The sequence below is a fragment of the Puntigrus tetrazona genome, unplaced genomic scaffold (assembly GCF_018831695.1).
Source record: "Puntigrus tetrazona isolate hp1 unplaced genomic scaffold, ASM1883169v1 S000000416, whole genome shotgun sequence".
In the NCBI taxonomy this organism is placed as follows: Eukaryota; Metazoa; Chordata; class Actinopteri; order Cypriniformes; family Cyprinidae; genus Puntigrus; species Puntigrus tetrazona.
In genome coordinates, this window is record NW_025048065.1 from 312,501 (window position 1) to 325,000 (window position 12,500).

Genomic DNA, 12,500 nt, shown 5'->3' on the forward strand with positions numbered 1-12,500 from the left:
TCCAGACGCTCACACACTGTTTGGACAGGTGGTCTTCACTAACCCCTGACGGCCGCTGCGAGCGTGTTTACTGTAACTAACTCAGATTCCCTCCGCAACAAAAGCTTTTCTGTAGATCTGCCAGTGGAGATGTTTCTCATGACCTCCTCCAGTCCCTGATGAGTTCATGACGTTCCTGAGACGCTCCTCTAGAGACACACAGATACGGGCTTTAATTACACACACGGGAAACTCTGATAGCGGCTCCGTCTCCTCCCAAACACACACATATTCCCGTATAAGGCTGTGCATTCAGAGTCACATGAACCCGGATCCGGGATCTTTTGACTCGGACTTTCCTCGCATTTCAAGCCAAAGCCAAAGTATTCTCCTGTCTGATGTAGTTAAAAGCGCTGTGTAAATTAAAACAAAAGTGATCAGACTCAGTAATAAATGGAAATGTTTTCGAAAGGCTGCGTTTATTTGATCAAAAATACACCGAAAATTGTGAAATATTATTATCACTGAAAAGAAGTGTTTTCTGTGTGAAAAGGTGTGAAAGTTTAATTTATTTCTGTGAAGCGCAGCTGAATTTTCCGCATCATTACTCCAGCCTTCAGAAATCATAACAATATACTGATTTGCTGCTCAATTATTATTATTTTTTATTAAATGATCAATAATGCATCTTATTATCAATGTTAAATGCATTAACTGGCATGAACTAACAAAGACACATGCTTTATTTAATTTCAAACGTTACTAATACATTACTAAGATTAAATGAACTCATATTTTTATGACCTACTCAAACTGGAGTCTCTGTTGCAGTGTGTCAGCGGTTTCCCATGTTTTCGGCGCTAACGGGAGGCACAGGAAGTTCCTGCAGTCAGTAAATTGTAAGCAGACGTGGAGATTCATGAGCTGAACTTGAGTCACGCTGAACGAGTCTTTGTGAGTAAGACAGGAGTTCAGTCTCACTTTCTGGAGGTCACACGGGTCACACACCAACACTTTCTGAACGGATCACGGTGTTCAACGGTTCATCCACAGGAAAACATGAACATGCCTTTGGGGTACAAAGTGGTTGCTAGGGTGCTTCTGTGATTTTCTGTGTTGCTATGTGGTTGCCAGGGAGTTGTTATGGTTACCAAGGTATTATTATGCAGTTGCCAGGGTGTTTCTATGGTTTTCTTTCTGCCAGTATGTTACTATGCTGTTTGGTGGTTTTTCTGTTGTTACTAATGTGTTTGAATGGTTTTCTATGAGTTATATAGTTACCTGGATTTTATTATGTGCTTGCCAGGTAGACAGGGTGTTGCTGTATGTTTGTCAGGGTGTTGTTATGGTAACTAGGGTGTTGCTACAGTTGTCAGCATTTTGTTAAGGTTACCAGGGTGTTGTAATGGTGTCTAGGGTGCTGTTATGGTTGCTAGGATGTTGTTATGGTTGTCAGGGTGTTGCTATGTTTGGCTGGGTATTCTTATGTGGTTTCCAGGGTGTTGCTATGGTTGGCAAAGTGTTGTTATTTGTTTGCCAGGGTGTTACTGTGGTTACCAGGGTGTTCCTATAGTTTGCAGGGTGTTGCTTTGGTTGGCAGGATGTTGTTATGGTTGTTAGAATGATGTTATGGTTGGCAGGGCGTTGGCATAGTGTTGTTCTGTGTTTGCCAGGGTGTAACTGTGGTTGGTATAGTGTTGTTAAGTGTTTCCCAGGGTGTTACTGTGGTTGCTAGGGTGTTGCTTTGGTTGGCATAGTGTTGTTATGGTTGCTAGAATGATGTTATGGTTGGCAGGGCGTTGCTATGGTTGGCAGAGTGTTGTTATATGTTTCCAGGGTGTTGTTATGGTTTGCAGGGTGTTGCTGCGAGTTTGCCAGGGTATTCCTTTGGTTGCTAGGGTATTCCTTTGGTTGCCAGGGTATTCCTTTGGTTGCTAGAATGATGTTATGGTTGGCAGGGTGTTGCTTTGGTTGGCAAGGTGTTGTTATGTTTTCTCTAGGGTGTTGTTATGGTTGCTAGAATAATATTATGGTTGGCAGGGCGTTGCTATGGTTGTCATAGTGTTGTTTTGTGTTTGCAGGGTGTTGCTATGGTTTGCAAGCTGCTGTTGTATGTTTGCAGGGTGTTGCTATGTGGTTGGAAATTGCTTGCGATGCTCCTCATCTTGGACGAGTGTCTGCTGAATGAATAAATGAATTAATGAACGTGAATCATGTAAACTGATTCTGGGTGGATGTGTGGAGATCATGAGTCTGAATCACTCACAGACTGGTTCTATGACTAATTCAAGTATTTTATGGATCCCTGCTGGCTGACGCCAAGACGAAAGCATTTAATGTTTTTGTTCTTCTGAAGTGTCTGTAATGAGAAAAGACAGAAACACAAACCATCTGATCTACAAACCATAAAACAACATCTGCAGTAAGACCTTCAGATGGTTTCAATGTTCTCATGTTCTCCACACGAACAAACAAGTCATAAAGCCGCTCGACACACGCACAATTAAACACATTATATATCTGTAAAAAGAAGAAACGCGTTCCTCTGAGCAATTACAACCATCACAAGCCCTGATGATCCCACAAACCCACAGACACATTCACAACCACAGCACTAACCACACAGAGAGAGAGTGTGTGTGTGTGTGTGTGTGTGAGAGAGAGAGAGAATCTCACCTCTGATCTCTCATGAATAGTAAAGTGTGTGTGTGTGTGTGGTCTCAAGATTACACACACATTCCGAGGTGTGTGGTTTTTATACTGTTTTTTTATCTCCTGACCTACTCACAGAAAACTAGATTCTCAAAACACTTCATTCTGTGTGATTTATAAGATCCTTTCCTCATGGGGCCCAGAAAATGTACTGCTTTTAGTATGATTGTGGGGATGTTTGTTTGTCATAACATGGTGAATGTCACACACACACACACACACACACGCACACACACACTTCTGACATCAATAAGAAGATTCCAGACAGAATTGCTGTTGTTTGTCTGCAGACGAGACGAGGAGCAGCTCTATAAATACACAACATGTTTGACACAGAAAAGAATCTGTTATAAACACTGAGCACTCTGCTTAGTCTCAATGATTACACACACACACACACACACACACAGACACACAGATTTAAAAATGATTTAAATGCTTTTACCTAATTAACATGCCTAATCTTTATTTCATTTGTTTATTTCTTTTTCTCAGAACGGTTGCATGAAAAGGAAATGTCTTTTTTCAGGGAGCCCAAAACACTGCATCTAGTTTTCTTTAAAAAAAAAAATCAAAATGTTGTTCAGTTTTTTTGGAATGATTTTTTATGAAATGAATTTTTTCATTTTTCTCTTGGTTGCCCAGTAAAGAGTAAGGAATCAAACACATCAGAAGTAGCTCATAACCCGTTTAATATCACAGCTCCAGGTGTCTTTAATTAGAGAGAAACTCTGCAGGACCACGTCTCTAAAAACATGATGAGGGGATGAGGGGTGGTTAAAAAAAACTAAAATGTTCCCAAATAAATCTAAATATCATGTGAGGTATTTTTTATTTATCAAGAGAGAGAGAGAGAGAGAGAGAGAGAGAGAGAGAGAGAGAGAGAGAGAGAGAGAGAGAGAGAGAGAGAGAGAGAGAGAGAGAGAGAGAGAGAGAGAGAGAGAGAGAGAGAGAGAGAGAGAGAGAGAGAGAGAGAGAGAGAGAGAGAGAGAGAGAGAGAGAGAGAGAGAGAGAGAGAGAGAGAGAGAGAGAGAGAGAGAGAGAGAGAGAGAGAGAGAGAGGAGAGAGAGAGAGAGAGAGAGAGAGAGAGAGAGAGAGAGAGAGAGAGAGAGAGAGAGAGAGAGAGAGAGAGAGAGAGAGAGAGAGAGAGAGAGAGAGAGAGAGAGAGAGAGAGAGAGAGAGAGAGAGAGAGAGAGAGAGAGAGAGAGAGAGAGAGAGAGAGAGAGAGAGAGAGAGAGAGAGAGAGAGAGAGAGAGAGAGAGAGAGAGAGAGAGAGAGAGAGAGAGAGAGAGAGAGAGAGAGAGAGAGAGAGAGAGAGAGAGAGAGAGAGAGAGAGAGAGAGAGAGAGAGAGAGAGAGAGAGAGAGAGAGAGAGAGAGAGAGAGAGAGAGAGAGAGAGAGAGAGAGAGAGAGAGAGAGAGACAGAGAGAGAGAGAGAGAGAGAGAGAGAGAGAGAGAGAGAGAGAGAGAGAGAGAGAGAGAGAGAGAGAGAGAGAGAGAGACAGAGAGAGAGAGAGAGAGAGAGAGAGAGAGAGAGAGAGAGAGAGAGAGAGAGAGAGAGAGAGAGAGAGAGAGAGAGAGAGAGAGAGAGAGAGAGAGAGAGAGAGAGAGAGAGAGAGAGAGAGAGAGAGAGAGAGAGAGAGAGAGAGAGAGAGAGAGAGAGAGAGAGAGAGAGAGAGAGAGAGAGAGAGAGAGAGAGAGAGAGAGAGAGAGAGAGAGAGACAGAGAGAGAGAGAGAGAGAGAGAGAGAGAGAGAGAGAGAGAGAGAGAGAGAGAGAGAGAGAGAGAGAGAGAGAGAGAGAGAGAGAGAGAGAGAGAGAGAGAGAGAGAGAGAGAGAGAGAGAGAGAGAGAGAGAGAGAGAGAGAGAGAGAGAGAGAGAGAGAGAGAGAGAGAGAGAGAGAGAGAGAGAGAGAGAGAGAGAGAGAGAGAGAGAGAGAGAGAGAGAGAGAGAGAGAGAGAGAGAGACAGAGAGAGAGAGAGAGAGAGAGAGAGAGAGAGAGAGAGAGAGAGAGAGAGAGAGAGAGAGAGAGAGAGAGAGAGAGAGAGAGAGAGAGAGAGAGAGAGAGAGAGAGAGAGAGAGAGAGAGAGAGAGAGAGAGAGAGAGAGAGAGAGAGAGAGAGAGAGAGAGAGAGAGAGAGAGAGAGAGAGAGAGAGAGAGAGAGAGAGAGAGAGAGAGAGAGAGAGAGAGAGAGAGAGAGAGAGAGAGAGAGAGAGAGAGAGACAGAGAGAGAGAGAGAGAGAGAGAGAGAGAGAGAGAGAGAGAGAGAGAGAGAGAGAGAGAGAGAGAGAGAGAGAGAGAGAGAGAGAGAGAGAGAGAGAGAGAGAGAGAGAGAGAGAGAGAGAGAGAGAGAGAGAGAGAGAGAGAGAGAGAGAGAGAGAGAGAGAGAGAGAGAGAGAGAGAGAGAGAGAGAGAGAGAGAGAGAGAGAGAGAGAGAGAGAGAGAGAGAGAGAGAGAGAGAGAGAGAGAGAGAGAGAGAGAGAGAGAGAGAGAGAGAGAGAGAGAGAGAGAGAGAGAGAGAGAGAGAGAGAGAGAGAGAGAGAGAGAGAGAGAGAGAGAGAGAGAGAGAGAGAGAGAGAGAGAGAGAGAGAGAGAGAGAGAGAGAGAGAGAGAGAGAGAGAGAGAGAGAGAGAGAGAGAGAGAGAGAGAGAGAGAGAGAGAGAGAGAGAGAGAGAGAGAGAGAGAGAGAGAGAGAGAGAGAGAGAGAGAGAGAGAGAGAGAGAGAGAGAGAGAGAGAGAGAGAGAGAGAGAGAGAGAGAGAGAGAGAGAGAGAGAGAGAGAGAGAGAGAGAGAGAGAGAGAGAGAGAGAGAGAGAGAGAGAGAGAGAGAGAGAGAGAGAGAGAGAGAGAGAGAGAGAGAGAGAGAGAGAGAGAGAGAGAGAGAGAGAGAGAGAGAGAGAGAGAGAGAGAGAGAGAGAGAGAGAGAGAGAGAGAGAGAGAGAGAGAGAGAGAGAGAGAGAGAGAGAGAGAGAGAGAGAGAGAGAGAGAGAGAGAGAGAGAGAGAGAGAGAGAGAGAGAGAGAGAGAGAGAGAGAGAGAGAGAGAGAGAGAGAGAGAGAGAGAGAGAGAGAGAGAGAGACAGAGAGAGAGAGAGACAGAGAGAGAGAGAGAGAGAGAGAGAGAGAGAGAGAGAGAGAGAGAGAGACAGAGAGAGAGAGAGAGAGAGAGAGAGAGAGAGAGAGATAATACAGAAGACGAGGTGGAGTCTTTAGTGCACACTAGTTCCTCAAGGGCACTTACTGGTACTTTTAAAGGGCTTCTCCTCAGGGTTTCTGAGGAACGAGATGTTCGCTCATATCTGACATTCACAGACTGAAACATCCCACATCACACACACACACACACACACACACACACACACGGTCTCAGAATCACACTTCCTGTCTTCAGATGAAGTGAATGAGTCACTCGTCTATATTCACTTCATCTCCAAACAATAACATACTCAAACAGCCGATATTTGTCCAGATGAGCAAAAGGTCACATACAATAATTCATAATCATCTGATCCGGTCTCATGACGGGAAACCGGGAGGGGATTTCATTCACATCATCAATCGATTCAAATCTAAATAGAAATTATTACATACTTGCTCAATTTATTGTTATTATAACAGTAGCACATGCAGCATGAGGCTGAAAACGGCGTTACCAAAAAAACCCAGAAAACTTTCTCCAGTGTTTTTCTTGCTCTTAATGTCTAAACTTTTTTCAATCATTTACTGGAGATGCAAAGTGACAGAAATGGTCTTGAATTCAATATATGGTGATTTTTGCTCATATATTAGCTTCATTTCTTTGATATTTCTGTTATAAGGAGAATCTCTATTTACTTCTATATTCAGTGAAGACACCCCGGTGCTCTTCATCATCATCATCATCCTCATCGCTCCCGAGGAACTGAAGTGTGTGTGAACGGAAGCGGATCAGGAGTGAACACACTTCGGCTGAAGTCTGGAAAAGGCTTTTAAAGCAATAACACAAAGATTAACTGAGTTTTATTTCATTTTTAATTCAGTGTCACTTGTTGTTTTTTGTAATCTGTTATATTTTTGTACTGCTGTTTTTAATAACACTTTCTTGTTAAATAGCCTACGTCTGTATATTTTTATTCATCTACTTCTGTTTACTTTGTATATCAAATAAAACAAAATATATTATTTATATATAAATGACGACACAGTAACACTGAAAGTATTTAGTAGAATGTAATATAAAAAAGGTTTTCAGAAATCATTATAGTAAAAGTTAAGATGCATTATAATATCTAAAGCTGTCATGAATTAATAAATATGTATTATAATTATTCATGAGCTTATACCATGCATTATAAGGCGCTAAAATATTTCTGTAATACATAATATATAAAGGATGGTACATATATTAGAGCACATTTTGCAAAAGATTACATGTCATTTTTCAACTTAAAATCATTTTAAAAAATTTATGTTTAATTTAATGTTTGTTTGCTTCATTTTTTTTTATAAACCCTTATGAAAACAGTAAAAATGCATCAATGTTTGCAGATTCGTCTGAAATGGTGCTCTATTTTAATGCACTATTCTTTCCAAAAGTTTAATAATGAATAGAAATGCGTAATAACTGTGGTTATGATTACTCACAGTCATAATTAAGCACTTGCCTGAAAATGTTTGTGTAATGTACTTTATGGAGGAGATCTCAGCTGTCTTTCAGAAACCAGTGGCTCCTCCAGAAGAAATACGAGCGTCTAAAGCAAACACAGACTCAGAAGGGCCCCTGATTGGAGCCACCTGGGGCCCGAGTCCAGCTTTCTGTGTGTCTCTGAAACACGGACACACTCATAACAGCACGGCTACAGACAACTATACCCCGTATTCAGAAAAGTTCATGTTCTGTGAGGATACTGTGAACATTTCCTACCGTAAACTTTATTTCCTGTAATATTAATAACGGTGTTATTTTCCCAGTAATTTCATGTGACCGGCTCCGTTCATCTGAACACACACACTCAAATAAACATGTCAACCAGTTTCTTTGGATCTCTTGGGTTTTTATGAACCGCTGTTTTCTGCTGGTGGGCGGGGCTAATGCGCTAACGACAATCTTATTGGCTGGCGGTCGGTTACCGTCGTCCCTGTTTTTGATTTCAGCAAATCAGACTGAATTTGAACAAAGACAACATGATTAATGTTCACGAACCCTTCATTTCTATAAGATTATTAGTAGTTCGCATCGTCACAACTATTTTTAGTTTTTGCTTTTTACAGAAACACTAAATGACGAGCAGTATCTTCAGAACAAACAGATAATAAATACAGGTTATTATGATTACTAAACTTCTATCATGGTATGACGCTCAAACTAACACAATATCATATTAATCAGTGATATGGTGATCGTCTGTGGAGTTTGATCGGCGTCTCTCTCATTTTCTTACAGAGACAATAAAACAGTGTGATTATTATTATTATTATTATTATTATAAACACTGTCCACACACAGGTCTATATTGGGGACACCCAGGCCTGAACTCTGTTCTGTTTGTCAGAAGCAAGCAGCGTCTTTTTAAAGTAAAGCCCAGCTCTCTTGATTTCTGACTGGGAAGGTTTCTAAGAAGAGGATCTAGAAGACGTCTCTGGGACGTCCGTCGCTGGAAGATTCTCACCTTTTCTACTTCTTCAAAGCGGCCGTTCCCCTCCGGCTCCGTCCTGATGAGCGATGAAGGGCATCTTCGGCGGCGGGGGTTTTCCAGCACCTGATTGGTCCAGCTGAAACTGAAAGCAAAAGTCCAGAGTCTGGAGGAACACATTAGAGCTTTATTTATAGCGCTTTAAACACCAAACAGACGGCGAACTTACTCCGTCATCCTCAAACACACACTCCTTATCTTAGAGTACATTTTAGTAATCGGTTTCTTTTTTTAATGCCTATATCGTTTGATTTTGAATTTTAGTTTTTAAGACCAAAATCTAAATATTGATTTGGATAAATAATTTTTTTAATTTATTTTCACTATAATAACTCTGCTCAGAGCACACAAAAAAATAAGTCAATATAATTATATACAGAATATAAAGCAGTTTCAAATCAGCACACATAACTACCATTTTCATTTCAATTTTAATTAACATTTCAGTTTTTATAAATTTTTAAGTTTCAATTTATTTATATAATTACATTTATTTTAATAACGATAAAAGTTCTGCTCAACTGAATATTATTATTATCATCATCATCATCAGAGTATTTCTTACTCGCTGTAGAGTAAGGGTGAAGTGCACGCATCACGCGGCCCGACCGGACAAACACTTTAGTTTAATGAGAGGTGACACTAACAAGGCTTTTTGAGAAAATGAAAGGATGTGAGGAGAAGAGCGAAAACACCAGGAGTTCGAGTCGAATACACCTCACATTCAGTTCATACCGACCATTCGTTCACTGCTGTTGAATTCATTCATGAGCAATTAGAATTAAACCTAAAATTTTATTCAAATTTAATTGAACCATTATAGAGAAATCCCCAAAAAACTAAAACCAAAAACAGAAACTGGATTCTTTAAAAAAAAAAAAAAATTAACTGAATTTGGGGAAAAATTAAATGCATTTCATATGGATTTAAAAATATTATTGTTGAAATGTAGTTTCATGATTTCAATTAATCTTTCTGATTATTAATTAACTTGTGTCAAAACAGTCGTTGTGATTAATTGCACCAAATAAAAGTTTTGTTTGTGTACTGTGTGTGTGTGTGTGTGTGTATATATATATATATATATATATATATATATATATATATATATATATATATATATATATATATATATATATAATCAAATATATTAAAAAAAAACATTTATTTTGGATGCAATTAATCATTTGATATGACAATAATTCAAATTTGAGAAAAAAATTAAATGTATTTTGTAGGGCCTGTTTTTTTAAAATAATAATTTTTTCAATAACTTTTCGCACAATAAAACAGAAAAAATGTACTTTTGGGAAAAAGCGAGTTGAATTGAAGTGATAAGGATTTGACCGCTGTTGTGTTTTCTTCAGAAGTGAAACCACTCGGATGAGATGAACACATGAGCTCTGTCCCAGAGAAGCTCGATCCGTAAGGACACTAGGAAAGTCCCAGTATCCCCTGCACCTCTGTCCGAGAGCGGAATCCACCTAGAAACACACACACACACACACACACACACACACACACACACTCTCACTTCAAAAGCCCCTGCCCTGCGCTCACGCCCACCACACATTTGTTTCCATCACAATGAGGAGTTGCAGGGAAACTCTGCCCTTATAATGACAATGGTACTTTCCACACACACACACACCTGTGGCCACGCCCGTTCTCAGCCCCGCCCCGCTCACCTGTGCAAACACACACACACACACACACACACACACACAGCAGAGCTTTGTAGTAAATTTTATGAGTTAAAATGCTGAGCGTTACATCCATCAGCACAAACCAGACTCGAATGAGACAACAAACACTATTTACACCAATCAGAGAGCAGAACACAAGCGGAGGCGGAGTCAAGAAATGTCCTGATGAAGCAGCGCTCATCATCATCATCCTCTGGAAGGTTCCAGTCCATCAGCTCTAATTAAAACTATAAATTAAAGGGACAGTGCACCTAAAAGTGATCCCTCTGTCGTCAATCGATCATCATCAGCTCGTTCCAAACCTGTTTGAATATTCTGAAGAATGCTGCTGGTAGCCATCGACTTTCACTGTATATTTTCCTCACCATGGAAGTCAATAGCTACCGTCATGTAACATCCTTCAAAATATCTACTTGAAATTATATTATCTTGTGAAATATCTTGTATGAATTTTTAAACATTTTTTTTACTCCCCATTGAGTTTCCCCTACTATGGAAATGAATGGCTACCGTCAACTGCTTGGTTACATGCACATATTCTTCAAATATATATTGAGTTTTATTAATTGTCTTTTTATAAACAAAAATTAGATGAAATTTTACTGTCTTCAACATTTCAGATACATTTTAAGAAAGTTGGTAACCAAGTATCTGCCGGTACCCACCGACTTCCATTGTATTTTTCCCTAGTATGGAACTCAATGGGTACCGATGGCTGTTAGTTTTCCCACATTCTTCTAAATATCTCCTTGTGTGTTCAACAGAAGAACGAATCTCACGAAGGTTTGATCAACTCAAGGCAGAATGACTATTTTTTAGCGGACTGTCCCTTTAAGTAGAAATCAACACAAACTTTCCTATCGTTCCGTCAGGAATCGGATTCTCCATAAAGTAAGGTTTGTCTCTACGGCACAAACTCACTGCATGATTCTCTATACAGCCGTGATGAAGCACAAACAGAAGGTCGTCTTCCAATGAGTCCGATTCGCACGCTTCATTGTGATTGGTCGGCCACGGGGCTGGCCGCCGCCCCCTCGTCGTTGCTGCTGTCCACTTCCTGTTCCATAGCGGCCTCCTCGTCCAGACGCTGGCTGGTGTAGTCGGTGATCTCCAGAAAGCCGCTGGGCTCCACCACCACGTTTGATTGGCTGGAGTCGGGCATGATGGAGTACTGCGGGATCACCTGACCACAAACACACGTCACATGACCTCAATAATAGAATTTACTGCATAGAACACAACGAGGCTAAAGGCGCCTTTGATATCATTTTCATTTGAACCACTAGATATGAGTAGTATTTTTAAGGTGCACGTATAAATCTGGCAAATTTGATTCTGAGCATGTTTGATCTAATAATTGAGGTTTTCTTTTTTAAATGTTGTAGATTTCAGTCGCAAATGAGAATTGCTCAAATTAATGCAAACGTCGTCTTAATTTTCTTAGTATGAATAGCAAAAAATGATTGAATCAAGTTGAATCTGTACAAATAAAATGATTTAAAGAAAGATATTAAGTCTTGTTTTCGGTAAAAAAAAAAAAACAATACAAAAATAAATAAATAATAAATAAATATATAATAATAAATAAATCTTTTTAGTACTTAAATTGAATGCATGTTTAGAAAAATATATATTAGTCCAGAAAATTTTAAATTGAGTGAATTTGGTGAAAAACAAAAATAAAATCCTAAGAATGCAAGGAGGACCACCTGAGGAGTTTAGCTTGCTCTTACTCAGCTGTGTCTGTATTACTGTCTTGTCTTCTAGTATGAATATCTAAACTACTTGAGTAAAATGACTTAAGATATCGTCTTGTTTTTCTTCAAAAAAAGCAAAAATATCTGCAGATGGGGCAACAAAGATCCTCTTATTTAGTCTTTGAATTAAAGTTATTTTCGTACACCACTGGCAGATATTGGCTAATATGATTTTTTTTTAATATATAATTAATATCTGAAGTCATTTTGCCTGTAGAGTAGATGCTTCTTGTTGAGATGTTGAGCACCTGTATGATGTCCAGGTCTTTGCTCTTGGCTCGGCTGAAGGCTCCGTGAGCGAGGGTCTGTTTGGAGCTGCTGATGAGCGGCGAGGCGCTCGGGGCTTTGGTCAGCGGCCCGCAGTCGCTGGACGAGTCCACCACCATGGGCTCGGCGCTGGGGTCGATCTCCGCCTCCATCATGGAGATCTTCAGGATGTCCGAGACCGAGGTCTTCTCAGCCGCCGCCCGGCGACCGGAGCTGGACTCGGGCTGGACCTTGCCGGATGCCTCGCCGCTGCTGGACACCGGGGGGCACTGGTGAGCGCCGAACGTGATCTTAGTGACCGCCGCACCCTGTGTGATGATCGGCTGCTGGACCTGAGACACACAAACATCACTGAGCACCTGACATCAGAGCTGAGAGCTTCCTCTCTGGACTAGGCTGAGTAATTAATGAC

General features: G+C 40.7%; 1 protein-coding gene and 1 long non-coding RNA gene across 5 annotated transcripts in view; both read right to left on the minus strand.

Annotated features, from left to right (window-relative positions):
- The window catches only part of LOC122333914, a 15,322-nt gene extending 5,899 nt beyond the window's left edge, over window positions 1–9,423 (minus strand). Inside the window, exons 1-4 of one of the 4 annotated variants that reach the window (XR_006248689.1) lie at window positions 8,335–9,423; window positions 6,521–7,828; window positions 788–2,338; window positions 1–188 (exon numbers count right to left, since the gene is read on the minus strand). The exon at window positions 1–188 is cut by the window's left edge and continues 111 nt beyond it. This is a non-coding gene — a long non-coding RNA (uncharacterized LOC122333914). The other 3 variants (XR_006248691.1, XR_006248690.1, XR_006248688.1) reach the window with 3 other exon arrangements.
- Window positions 9,424–10,092: 669 nt separating this feature from the next.
- The window catches only part of emsy (EMSY transcriptional repressor, BRCA2 interacting), a 16,956-nt gene continuing 14,548 nt past the window's right edge, over window positions 10,093–12,500 (minus strand). The window contains 2 exon segments of the mRNA XM_043231782.1: window positions 10,093–11,247; window positions 12,070–12,420. Coding sequence (XP_043087717.1) covers window positions 11,059–11,247; window positions 12,070–12,420 — 540 coding nt within the window. The 3' untranslated portion in view covers window positions 10,093–11,058.